This window comes from Puntigrus tetrazona, chromosome 8 (assembly GCF_018831695.1).
Source record: "Puntigrus tetrazona isolate hp1 chromosome 8, ASM1883169v1, whole genome shotgun sequence".
In the NCBI taxonomy this organism is placed as follows: domain Eukaryota; kingdom Metazoa; phylum Chordata; class Actinopteri; order Cypriniformes; family Cyprinidae; genus Puntigrus; species Puntigrus tetrazona.
The window spans coordinates 14,886,164-14,900,649 of NC_056706.1; the positions used below are offsets into that span (position 1 = coordinate 14,886,164).

General features: G+C 36.4%; 1 protein-coding gene across 1 annotated transcript in view; it reads right to left on the minus strand.

Annotated features, from left to right (window-relative positions):
* ghra (growth hormone receptor a) overlaps positions 1-14,486 on the minus strand; it is a 30,318-nt gene that overhangs the window by 12,978 nt on the left and 2,854 nt on the right. Inside the window, 1 exon segment of the mRNA XM_043247311.1 lies at positions 9,217-9,323. Within this exon segment, the coding sequence (XP_043103246.1) occupies positions 9,217-9,307 (91 nt within the window). The 5' untranslated portion in view covers positions 9,308-9,323.

A 14,486-nucleotide genomic window follows, 5' to 3' on the forward strand; every position in this document is an offset into this window, starting at 1 on the left:
TATATTGAGTTAAAGGGTAAAGCAGAAACAAGTTTTACCATTGGTTTTGTTGCCAGAAACACTTAAAAATGTTTTTAAAAAAAACACATTTTTCTGTACTGAGCAACAAGAGGTCAACTTGGTTAATAAACAAGATAAATAATGAGCACAAAATATGACAGCAGTTATGCAATTTTCATTCTCCTGGTCCCTCAAAACTAATTACAAATCACTAACACACACACATTCACAGTCACTAATGAGCAGATTTGAAAAGCCCTCTGACCCACGGCGTAACCGCATCTAAAGTGGTTCAATATTTAGTCCAAAACACAATTAATATGATCAATTAAATCATATTAGAGCAAGAAATACAGCAGCAAACAACTCTGAGTAAATACCTTTATGCAAATTGGTTCCTTAACTTTAAAAATGCACCCTACACGGTAAACACCCAACATGTAGAAATGGGCTTAAGTGTAAGAAAGTCACGATTTGCTTGCGTTGGTAAAATCTGATGGTGCCAGACTTCCCTCGGAAATCATCCAAAGGAAGTGCTTCCCAAATTATGCCTGATTAAAGTCCCAAGGGAAGAAGGTCTCTAAGAAAGATCCATTGTAGCAGGGTCCTCTGAGGTGACCGTTTTAATGCTTTCAGTGTTTATTACTGGTAAATCATACTACACTATAACACACAGCTTGCACTAAAGCACTTATGAGACTTGAAAATCCATTCGTCATGCTGATCTGTGTTTACTATTTAAAAGAAAAAAAACCTCACTTAATACTATAATTTTCTGCTCTTAAGAGATTTATGTAAGCACACAGAATGTTACAAATTCGTTTTGCTCTGGCAGATCTCAAAGACACTACGGTGTTTTAAGTAATCAGATATCAAACATTGATAACACTATTTTGGCTTTGGCACCCCTCGAATCCCGCATATATATGAAAACATACGTGCGCTGCAGGTGTTTCCAGAACTGTGCTAAGCATAAGAATGTGTGTCCTCAGCTGGGTCAGATCAACACCGCTCTTACAGACCGGCACATAAAAATACTCACCGATAGTCTAGCACGTGCGCTACCTGCTCTTCTTTGTCCTTTAAAAACATTGATGCTGAAAGGAGGGCAAAGAGGACAGACGGAGCTAGTAGAGAAGAGTGAGAGAGATGATCCTGTGTTAGAGACACACACTTTCTATAAAGCGCTAGATGGCCCAGCTCTGGATAATGTCCAGGTCCCTTTTTTCCATTCAATGACAATAAATAGGGCACTAAAGCTTTCATTTACATATGAGACATAAAAGGTAGCAAAAGCATAATGATACACATATTTGATTATATACACGTAAAATATAGCATTTTTGGCAATTTCTCATTTCAATCACTGAGTACTTGGGAGCGGGGCATGGCTATAATAGAGATAATAAAAATATCTGAAGACTGTTATGCAAATGAATGTTAGATTAAGACACTGTTAGATTATGATTATGATGTAGTAATGCTATATGATTATGAAATTTAAGTTACAGTACATGCTATAGCAAGAAAGAGAAATCTCCTGGTGTGACGCGCTTTTAAAGACGGTTTCAACGACAACGACATAAGCAAGCTTTTGTGCACCCTAACTTAACTTCTGGAAGACATCCCAATAGAAACAATAAGAACAACTAAGCATTTTAGAGTAGATTATTTCTTTTGATAACAAGCGAAATATGTTTGATAAATCAGACGGATTTATTAAAAATGCTAATTCTTTCTCTTTCAGCAGGAGGTGCTTTAAGCACGAGAAATGGAGGTTTCCCTGCTCACACAAAGCAGCTCTGAGCTTACAAACGCTGCCTCGCACGCAGGACGAAATGAAAATGACATTTCCCAAAGACAGTCTTCCTTCAGAAACACAGTGACGTAAAAACACCAACACCTCGGTTTGATTTTTAAACATGCATTACTTGCTCACGTTTATTCAACAAAGCCTTTTGGAAAAATCGGTCAGTTTTGATATCCCACAGCACAATAAGACCAACTTTCTTACTCATCGTTAGCTGTGTTTGTAGCTGGCAGCACTAATCAGGCGATAAACAAACAGACTGGAAATTTGGGCCAGACGCGTGCGCCCGATGAAACGCCAAAACACTGGCAAGGAAAGTAGACAGAATTTACTATAATTTCACTTTCCATAAAGTTCTCATTACAGTGCTCATGGAAATTTTACCTATATTTTAAACTGTATTAGTCATTACTAAAATAAAATGTTTTTTGTATGTCAAGCGTACAGATTATTGAAATAAATTTTAATAATATTTATCCATATTTGTTCAAAAGACACATCTATATGCAATATGAATGTCTCATAATTATCGCGCATTCCATTTGAGCATGAAAATAAAAACTGATCATATACACAGCAATTACCGTGTTAATAAATGTTAATATCCCAATGCATCCTATATTACATTAATGTATGTAGATTATATACTACATGACTTCGAAGCAGACCACGCGTTGTTTCAAGCTAAGCAATCAGATCTTAAGTTCCCGCCCCAAATGCTGCTATAACCAATCGATCGTGTCATGGTGGAGCACTCTAGTACTTGATCACTCTTGTACATCCCTAAAATATAATCATTCATTTTGGTTTTCTTGTTTTTATGCCTGCAATTGTCTGTGGTCACTGCAAAACAATCTTGAGGATGAACAAGATGGTCGAAGGCACCAGACACTTACGGCAGAATGTAAACTGGTGTTAAAAATAACTGCCAAGAACACAAACACACGCACAGAGCGTACAGAAAAGTGGATGAGAAACTCAATACGTGTTAAGTGCTCACTTAACACAAACTCCAGCACTCGTCGAATGTACAGGGAAGTATTTCAAATCACATTATGTAGAATATAATGGCAGATCTGGAGGACGAAACTCAGGCAGAGGCATCAATAACGACGGATAAGTGCCTACTGTCATTTGCTAACATGCAAAAGCTGGTTTTTCCAAATGCAATGTCAAGCCAGCGCAAAGAGCCATAAACAAACGCTGGCCTCCAACTGCCCTGTCTAAGTCCATCATTAGCACAACATCGCTTTGATGTTCAGTGAACACAAATCCAGACCCTCAGGCTGAATTACAGCAGATTTATGTCAAGTGAATCTGCGATAATGACCGTAATCCTCCCTAACACCATAATAATGAGGCCATTACTTGAGTTAATATGCTAAATCAATTCTTTATTGGATAGTTTACCACACAAATAAATGCAGAAAAATAAATAAATATTAAAAATACATTATTTCAGCATAACATAAATGCATAAAATCTGATATTTTATCATTATACAATTATATTATATCATTATATTATTATGCTTCCACTGACTACAGGTGGTCTTTTTTAAATTGTTTACCATTTAATGTTTTTATTACCACAAACAAAACGTTCCACATTGCTATCCCTCAAAATCGAATCAACCAAGTTGTCTCTCATATTTCTATAACCGGTATGCGGAATCTGCACACCACAAAAGGTTTAAACATGCCTGCAGATGAAGAGGAATTGTTTTATGGCTGTGCGTTCCTTGTGGAAAAAGTTTCATGTGAACGGCCCTGCGGTCCTGCTCTCCATTTGGCAACCGGACTCTGTTTTTCTGAACAAAAAGAACCAACCACTGCCTTATGTAACGGCAAACTTTGCTGTCCTCTGCTGTTCTACTTTCTGTTCGGGCTCAGCTCTCTCCCTGACTTCACCCTGCTGTCTAGCGTAAATAAACTTCAGCCCAAAAGGGGCTCCGCCTGCGTCTGAAACTCCCTGAGTCACGGCAGCAGACTCTGAGGTTGCGGAGCGCTCACAGCGGCCCCTGCTTCGTGTAAGGGTAATGGCAGACAGTACGGCAGAGCGAGAGTTAAGGAATCAACACGCCAACATAATCACTAGGCTTTTAAATGCAAAACAGCATGCTCTGCAGAAAACATGGCTTCGGTGGTACAGTGGCTTGCTCCACAGTGAACATATTGTTAGTGGAGGAAAATAGACAACTTCCAAGAATTTACTCGTGCTTCCGACTGTTTCCTGTGTATGCGCCAAATGCTCTGAAGTCTTTGGCATGCCTGTTTGCTTATTTATTTATTTACTTAGAAGGCAATCCCCTTAAAACAACCTGACCGTGGTCATTGTAGTACAGCAGGATTGTGTTAAGATCCAAGCTTCTTGGGACCGCAGCACATATTGTGATTATTAATCTGAAGGACTCATTGATTTTTCTTAGGTCTACTGATAAATACCATAAACAGATGGGAAGTCAAATGGTAAAGTAATTTGTTTATTAATACGTTGTATTTTTTTGTATACATTTTAGCTAAAATGAGTAATAACAATAAAATTTAGACCATAAAAATGTTAAAATCAGACAATAAAATTTAGACAAAAAAATGCATTAATATAATAATATATAACTATTATTATATATTTTTTATTATTCATATAAACAGTAGCAGTATAATGTTAATATATATCAAAACGTCAGGCATTTGGTAATTACGCCGTTGTGCAGCATCTCTTAAGAACTAAATATTAAGGATAATAAACTCAAAAACACCTTGCGTCCTCGAGGGTACTCTCTTCCAAGAATTTAGCAGCACATCTACACATCTAACTCCATTGTAACCGTATGACACAATCGTCGAGTGGTATCAAATCCATCAACAGTCATCGTTCATTTTTGAAGCACAACAAATCTGCATGTTGTTAATAGTTGAAATTTGCAGCCTTATCTCATTATCATCTTGAAGTCCCATATGCTTGGCCCAAAGTGAGTTGAAATCTAAATAAGCGAGCTGATCCACAAGCATCTGATTTATTAGACGCATTAACATACACGCATGACTTTGACAGCGCAGGCCTGAAGTGCGGCCAGTTCACTCTCTCCTTCGTAAGACATCATCATGTCTTTGAAATTCCAGCCAAAACTGAAGAGTCATGCTTGCCAGACCTCCCTCACAAAAGAGTCCACAAATATGGCCCCTGTCCGAAGCCATAACTCAAGATGACTACTTCTGTTCTCAATCAAACCGCAGCATGTCCTCAGAACACCTCTGATTTTACAGATTTCAGTCCCAAGGAACTTGTTTTTACGCAAAAACCTATTTTATGCTGGGTCATTTGAACAACTGACAGCTCTAACACTCAGTTGTGGAAAATGTCCTAGGATGATCTGATTTATAAAAGGTTTTTCCTTAACATGCGACGCCTGCTGCGAAGTAAACTCATGAACATTTTGATCTCATATGGCGTTTTAAAACTCTATTAATTGCTTTGGACTATGCACTCTCGTGGCAATTTGTAATGATTTATGATGAAGTCAATGTTTTCATTAAAATCTGTGGACCTTCATGCCTATTATTTCTTCTCTAAAAATCACACACATCCACCAAAACATAAAATAGTAATTCTCATGAGACTGGGTAGGCTCGGGTAGGCTCGGGCAGGACATGTTTCACAAGTTTAGTTTAGTTCTTATTTGAGGTTTGACAAGACAGGCTGTTGCAGCACAAAACCCTAAAATGCATCAAGCACACACACACACACACACACACTTCGAAAACAATCATTTACCAAATATAAAACAAGTAAAAATACTGACATACGAGCATAATGTATTAATATACAAATCAAAATAAAACCAAAAATATCTGTATATAAATAACACAGATATACAGAAAAGACACCCTAATAAAGCATCTGTAAGTTATCTATACAGCAGTTTTAGAGCATCTATTCCTCATGAAGCTATGTTGTGATAGATTCTAATAAGTGTGTCCTCCAGGATGGCGTCTCTGAGGATTCCTTCAAACACTTTTCCAACACAGCTGAGTAGTGAGATTTTGCAGGTAACTTCTTCCTCAGAAGAAGAAGTATGGCTCACATAATTCCACACAGAAGCCTAGCCAGAGTGTCACACTCATGTTGCATGATATTCTGATGCTGAGACGCTATGTCACTCTTATCTCCTTCCATCCCCATTAAGGTCTTTACTTCACTCCAATGATTGAGTTTAACTTCCTATAAAGGGTTTTGTCACCAGAACAAAACGCACGCTCTCTATCATTTATCAGATCTTTAATTTGAACAGTCATCCAAGGCTTATCTGTGTTTGTAATAGAGACTTTATTTAATGGAACTGTTCTATCCAAGATAGATATCATAGTGGAAGTATATGCACCAAACACAGCCTCGGGATAGCCTACATAACTTCAAGAATGTGGGTACAATCAGTTGTGTTCATAAGGAGACCCAGTTCCCTGGTTGTCTCAGGGGTATGTTTTGTATGTTTTATGTTTAGTAGGCTTGGTGGGCAATTTCCCTGCATTTAGCGAGATAGTCTGATGTTTAGAAGAGCCAACAGGAGGCAAACGCTCTGGTGACTAATAAATGGTAGAAATATTGGTAAATATTGAGTCTAGTTGACTTGCCTTTCTAGTTCCTTCAGCCACAATTTTTTCAAGCCATGTCCGCAGCAGATGGTTTTAGACTTGATTTGTATCTCCAACTAAGACAATCGCAGCCTGCTGGTAGTTACGTTCAATATATCTGAGACAACTATCCAAATATTGTATAGTTAGTGAATCAGGTTGGGCTGTTGCAGAAGAGCGTGGTGGAAAATATAGCACAGTGGCAATAATACAACCCTTGAGGAAGACGTCTGGGACGGAACCAGACCCACAAAGCTTTATGCTCATCCTGTTTGATGATGTTCCAAACATACTAGATAACTCCCTTTCGATCTCGCCGATGCAATGTGTGTATCCAGCAGTGATTGGAATAACGGCATTATAAAAAAGTTAGTTATTCAGTAATGAATAATCAAACTAATTACTGTTTCTCCCGTTATGACGGCGTTACTGTTACTGTGAATAAAACAGTTAAAACGGTGTTACTATAAATTTAGTATAATTTAATTTTTCAGTTTATCTACCTGTATTTGACGTACCATAAAATCTGTGAAGGAAGTCTTTCATAAAATGCAGAATTGACAAGCTGCATATAAACCATATTCTTTGTTGTATAGTTCCTTTGGAATTCTTCAGCTTTTAAGAACTGCCGGTCTCTCTGGTTGTGGGCGGAGCTAATCCGTAAAAGACAATCTTATTATTTGGCACTCACCTATTATCGTACCTGTTCTGATTTCTGAAATCTACCTGATTAATATTCCTGAACATATCAGCTCATTAATCCTTAGTGCATTTTATATTTTAGTAATTCATAGTAATTTTTTTATATTTTAAGTTTTTCCCTTTTTTTAGAAACACTAAATAACAAATAAGCACCACCACCAGTCCTAAATTCAGTCAACATGACAAATATGCATTCATATTAAGGTTTCATTATCATATAATGCTAAATTTTAATTTAAATATCTACAGCCGTTCCAGAAGAAGCAGGGTGATTTCCAACAATTGTACATATTATAAGTAGAATTTCTCCCACCTTTCTTACCCCTTGGACGAGATCTGAACTGAAGAATCCCATTTAACTGCACTGTATTCTTAACTTTAGGAGCCTTCTTAAAAAATGACTTTTTAAAAAAAATAGAGATCACTAAAATCACCAGGTTGTACAATTGTATTGCTTGGAAGTGTACGGATAGATCATTTATTTTTATGATTATTTTGCTGTATTGGGAGTTAGGACATGTAGATGGATTTGTTTCTGGATTTATTTCTGGGAAATTTTGGATGGATTCTGGTATGTGGCCTACTCTTCTACATCTAGTCAACATGTTGGAATAATTACAAACATTCTTTGCACATAATCTGATGAAAATAAATACCTTTATAGTGCATCTCTGTTGGAACATCTAGGCATTTAAAATGAGAATGACGGTAAATGCGATTGAATAAATTGTTAATTTAAATGATTATAAAAATTAAAAATGACTTCTCCACATCACACTTTTCCAAAAAACCATTCGCAACAAAGGCAATATTTTCATCCATATCAGTTAAATAATAACTTAATAAACTGTATATATTATTATTTAGCAAAAACAGTCGAACTTTAATCAAAGTGCTAAAGTCTGTGCTCCAACTTGTTCATCTACTGGGTCATTAACCCAAGAGATTCACTGCATCTGTGAAAGCCTATTACACAAATGTTATTCACCATAACATATCACTGTCTCCGTCTCAATGATAAGCTACGTGCAGTGATGACATCCCATTTAGTTCATCATCCCATAAGCGCCACTGTATCCTGTCCCTGGACTTTGGATGACCACAGTCAATGTGTTTACTTTCAAACAAAACCTATTTATTGAAGGATTGTTTGACTAGACCAAAGTAAAATGTTCTGTGTGCTCAAAGGTGAATAATCTTGACACAGGCCCAATGATTTTTCAATAATGACCTGGCACAGATATCTACAGTTAATTCTGTGATTGATAAAAGCCCTTTGTAAATTGTCATTTTTAACATCTTTTACACATACATTTGCTACAATACAATATATGCGCCCATATATTCAAGTATTTATCAAAAATATTTAAAAAATAATCTTAAATAAATAAACCAACCTTAAGAATGTGTCATAACTCATCTGTTATTTCTGTAATTGTATGTACAGTATTAAATACAATAGTTCAGACTAAATGCATAAACCACCTATTGTACAGCTGCCTCATTCCACCTTGGATAGACTGTAGGGCTCCACCATATTTCGAAATAAAATCAATAACACTATATAACTTTGTGTGACTGTCAAATGGCCCTGGCAGCGATTAAATTAAGTAAATTTCCAGCACATTACACACGTGTGGCTCATGATACAGTGTTCAGTATCTGAGAATGGCTTGGTTAATTTACTGTTCATTTACTACTTTTTATTTCACACTATTACTACAATATATTTATTAACAACCACAATAAGATCACTATAATTATTATTTAATAGTGGGAATGTGGTCTATGAAATCTCAAATAGAATGTGATTTTTTAAAACTCTAAAATGGTTACTGAAGGAAATTCGAGGTTTTGCTTGTAAAAAGTAAACCCAAGCAAAAAAAAAGCACAGTTAAAATTTCTCCCAAAACTTTCTGACTAATTCTTCCAATATACAGCTATTCAATCATCTGATGAAAATTCCTGTATTCGAACCTTTAGGAATATAATGCAGAAATACAAAATATCGCGGTCTGCTGTTGCAATGTAAAAAAAAAACAGATGTTTCTGATGTGGTTGCGATTGCAGTACCTGGAGTGAAGAGGTTGGATCTTGCAGACACCATGTCGTTTCCACACAGCAAGCCCAGGTAGAGCAGACCGAGCGAGAGAGAGTAAGCCATAGCTTCTGCTGTCTCCCTGAGCGGGGGAAAGAGAAAAATCATTATCAGTGGTGCTCCCGGATGACACCCCTCTGACAGATACTGAGCTGAAACCCCCTGAGAGCCCCAGGGCCACTGCCATCTCTACAGCTTCTCCAATTCATACCCTCACTCCTTCAAACCAAAACGCTGTTACGGCCATTAATTCTCAGCTGGTCTGTGCAAAACCCTAGTCGAGAACACCAGACAATTAACAACCAGACACAGCCTCTGCAAAGCTCAGCACTTCCAGCCATACGTGGGCTTGTCATTATCTGTTGGTGACCAAGGGTCTTTTAAGCAGGCAGACAGTGCGGAGGATGTTTTCACAAGCTAATACCCTGCATTTACCGTGTTAAACTAGAGTTCCCATTATAAAATAATGCTAGGCCGACGGAAAACCTTTCAAAATGTCAAACGTTCACGCTATCTCAGCTAAAGGTCTTGGTGAAACATCATCTCACACGGAATGAAGCATAAAGAATTTAAACGGGCTTCGACTTATATATTAGCGGTGGATGTGTGACAGAAATACTGTTGACAAGTTGCCATCGTTCGTACGGTGATTTATGTATGTGGGGGTTTGTGATTTACTCGCTGTGCTTGATTGAGGCTTTCGATGACCCTTGACTCTATTCCCTCGCCACTTTTGGGTCTTATCACAATAATATTCCATAGAAGAGATAATGGTTTGTCTGAAATGGCGATGATATTGTGACATAGTGAGAAATAACTGTCACAAAGAAGTCTGAACAGGCTGTATCCAGCTAGCTGAAGAGTTAGGCTAAAAATAAGTACACTATATTTGTTTGGTCACCAGCACAAATCATAGAGAGGTCAGCGGCGCTTTAGGACGAATGAGTATGATCTCAACAGACCAACTAAGCCTGGAGATTTATATAGACGGCCTGAAAGAAATGAAAAAACACTACTGAAATGGTTTAAATATGTGGCATCAAATAAAATCTTTAGAGAACAATTAATAAATACAATCAGCCAATAAATGATGTTTAGACTGGCCTCGTCCTGATGCGTTTCTGGATCTACTTCGATTAATGAGGAGTTCTGCCTCAATACTTGGCTTCAGAGCTATTTTTCTCCTGCACTTGGCAGTGGATTGTTGAAAACAGCACCGGGCTATAATTTCCAAATGTGGGAAAATACGCAGTCAGCAAATAACTGGCTTTGTTGCATCTGACCTGCAGCTTCACCCCATCTCAACATCTAACAATGCTAGAATAACAACATGCAAGTTTCATAACCCTGTCTTTTTGAATTGTGATACATTGTAAAATACTTTGGCATTTTGCATTTACATACACAAAAGCTGGCTAAAAAACATGATTTACTACAGTCAAATATTTATACAATTATAATCTAGATGTGTTTTTGCGACCTTGTGCATTGGTCTCAAGTCTGGTACCAACAGAGTCAATAAACACGCCTCAAACTCGCCCTTCTCAGTCAGGTAGTGGAGAGGCCCCAGTGCAGCAACAGAGTGCAAAATGCATTACACACCCATGTGTATGGTCCAATGCTTATTAGCAGATCTATGAGACTGTAATTGCATAATTAAGTGTCATTACTGATAGGGTAAACAGTGCTATTTTAGAAAGAAGATTACCATTTGGAAATGCTTGAAAGGCTGCATTTATTTGATCAAGAACAGTAATATTGATATAATGCATTTTAAAATATTTATTTCTGTGATGCAGATTTTTCAGCAGTCATTACTCCAGTCTTCCATGTTCCCTTAAAAACAAATCAATATGCTGATAAGAAAAAAATAAATAAATGAAATTTCACTGACCCCTAATATTATATTATATTATGCAGGTAATTTTATGAGGCATTCACATTTCTACATTTCCACCATGTGGAGTGTTTGGAGATACTGGGATAGGGCCAGTAGGGTCCGACCCCACGAGGGAGTTAAAGGGGCACGGCAGTCTATACAGAGGGCCTGATTGTCCAGACAGCCATGAGAGGGAGGAGGGTGAGGAACCTCCCTTGAATCTGATTGGCTGAAGGAATTTCCCGCTTCTTGAGTTCTTCACAGATTGCTACAGCACTGCATGTGTATTAGGCAATGCTTCTCACCCTTTAACCACCAAAATATGTCTGCTGTTGATAACGCAGCCCATCTATGGACAACATTTACATTTTTGCCATCTGAAGGCCATGACTTTGAAACAAAAGTTACTGTAACGTTTCTCTTTTAAATTCCTTGTAGTCATGCAAACCTGTTGTATTTAGTGGTGTGCTTTAAGGGAATCCAAACACTTTTTTGTAACAGGCATTTCTATATAAATATATTTATATATATATATATATATATATATATATATATATATATATATATATATATATATATATATAATATATTTCTATATATATATAAATATATTTCTATATATATATATATATATAAATATATTTCTATATATATATATATATTTCTATATATATATATATATATATATATATATATATATATATATATATATATATAAAAATATATTTCTATATATATATATAAATATATTTCTATATATATATATAAATATATATATATAAATATATTTATATATATATATATTTCTATATATATATATATAAATATATTTATATATATATATATAAATATATATATATAAATATATTTCTATATTTCTATCAGTGTGGGTTTTAACCAGTCCTTACCATTCTACACAATGACCACAAAGACTCTTAAAACTATATAATTAGGAGAAATGATGCACCATTAACATAATCAAACAAATGCAGAGATAGATATAATATAATAAATCACATTTTTGTCAATTTTTTTCTTTTTTGCTGCTACAACTCGATGCTGGCATGCATCTCTGCTTAAATGGCTGACCTTTTGTGTGGAAGAAAGGTCAGAAATCACCATTTTCACACCTTCGCTTCATTTAGTTCACATTTGCAAACACAAAACTTGACGCTGACTGTTGTAGCTCCCCCAAATGAACTACTAAGCTATCTCCGGGTAACAAGTAAGAGAGTATCATTCCTTTTGGGCCAGCATCCAAGACTAAATTAATAACATCCAAAATTAGCAGTGACTGAGTAGTAAATGCGGAGTTTACCATTTGAAACCTGTTGATCTCTGCTATATAATAAAACGTCCAGAGTCACTGAGTCATATTCTGTTATGATGGTGCACTCCAAACAGGAAGTAATACTAAATCTGTGTGCCGTGATGTGCTTGGTCGTAAACCGCTCTTAATGGCACCTATTTAGCAACTTTATATCAGTACTCAGACAATCAAGCAGAGATTAAATCTGAATGACTGAATTTATGTGTACTGAGACTAAAACCACTGTGCCCTTTTCCAGTTCTTCTGAGCTCAATCCTACTGTCAGCACATCTCTGATGTAAAACAAACATGTGGGCATCACCTTTAGCAAACTGAGCTGAGACTACAGATGATATCAGTCCATTACCATGAATGTTGGGGTATCATGCTGCGCAAATAAATGTATTTGTTCAAGTAAGTACCGTGTTACTTATCAAACTTACAACATATTATCAAAGTCGCTTAAAAAAAAAAGCATACAAAAGTAGCAAACATTCCATTTCCATTTATTTATTTAATGGCAAATATAAGAAAAACACTCCCTTCTCATAAGATTAAATTAAACAAAGATTATTGGAGTATATTTTACAGTATTTCGCTTTTCTAGCTCAAAATGTTTTATTTAATTCACTGTTTTTTTTGTAAAAGGTACGTGCAAAGGTACTGTGGTTTTGCAAAATGAGATTGTAAAATAAAAACATTTCATAAAAGCAAAATAGTGCATGCTAATAAATAAAGCAACTTACTAATGCAAAATAAAATGCCTAAATATGCGTTTTTATTGTGAAAGACAGTCTTAAATTGACAGAAAAATGTAACAATATAAATTTGATTTTATGTTAATACAATCCCACAATGCATTTCTTTTAAAAGTAACACTGTATATATATCTTATTGAAGCCCAAATAAACTACAGTAAATCATACACATCTAGTTCTACCGCTGTTTTGAATAAACAGTCAGTGGTTTGGTTGTTCTTTAAAGAGACGTTGACTTCAACTGTATGAACAGGCAATAGAGACCTTTTTCACCTTATTATGGTAAACAAGGCTTTTAACAATTGCCCTTACAGTGGATCTCAGTATTCTTGCAGCACTGTGAACGTCCCCTTTGTAATGTAATTCTATCATAATCATCATTAGTACATTACTGTAGATCTCCACAGCATTTGGCTACTGCAGAAAAGAGGATACCAGACAGGATTCAACCTTTCCTATTCTAATTGATTTAGTCAGAAGACGATATGCAAAGTTCAAAGGTCATATTCAGTCACCCCAGTTGCACAAGCAAGCAAACAGCGTGTTATGGTGAAACAAGCACAAAACCTTGTGTAAACCATTATACATGTATATACATGTGCACAGAAAGAAAAAACTGCACGCGCAGCAGTTTTGCTGGTGGAAAGAGGGGTTTTAACTTGGTTAGACAGGGGTTTAACACTTCACCGGACTGTTTAAATAGAGATTAAAGTGGGCTTCTGCCAGCAGCAGTATATGAGAGTCTTTTCGCTTTGTGATGGCATTCAGTTCTGGCTGGTGAGACCCGATCGTCTCTGCCGCTCCTATTTCACAAGGGCAGTGGAAAAGTCTGGGTCAGCACAGAGCAGGCTGCTGGAGGGGGACGGAGCTACATTCTGCCAAACCGTGTGTGTGTGTGTGTGTGTGTGTGTGAGGGGAGAACTGAGCTTTACAATTCTGACTCTAAACAAGAAGGAGAGAGAGATATCACGCTTCCAACACCACTGGCAAACTGAGGTCAATCATGTTTGTGCAGAGTGCGCTTGCAAACCTGTTTGTGTTGCAAAGGTCTTCGAACGTCTAGACATTTTTCATAGAGAGTCAAAAGCTTGTGCACTGTAACGTTAAACCTTCATACTCTGTTCTGATACTTAAGACACGTCTTTGCATTATACGCCGCTGTTTAAAAGTTTGGGTGCAAGAAAGATTTTTTTTTTTTTTTCATCAAAGATGCTTTACATTGGAAATTGCAGAGAAAAGATTTGTTTTTCAAATAAATAATTTTAACTTTCCATTCATAAAAAGACAAAAAATATTAAG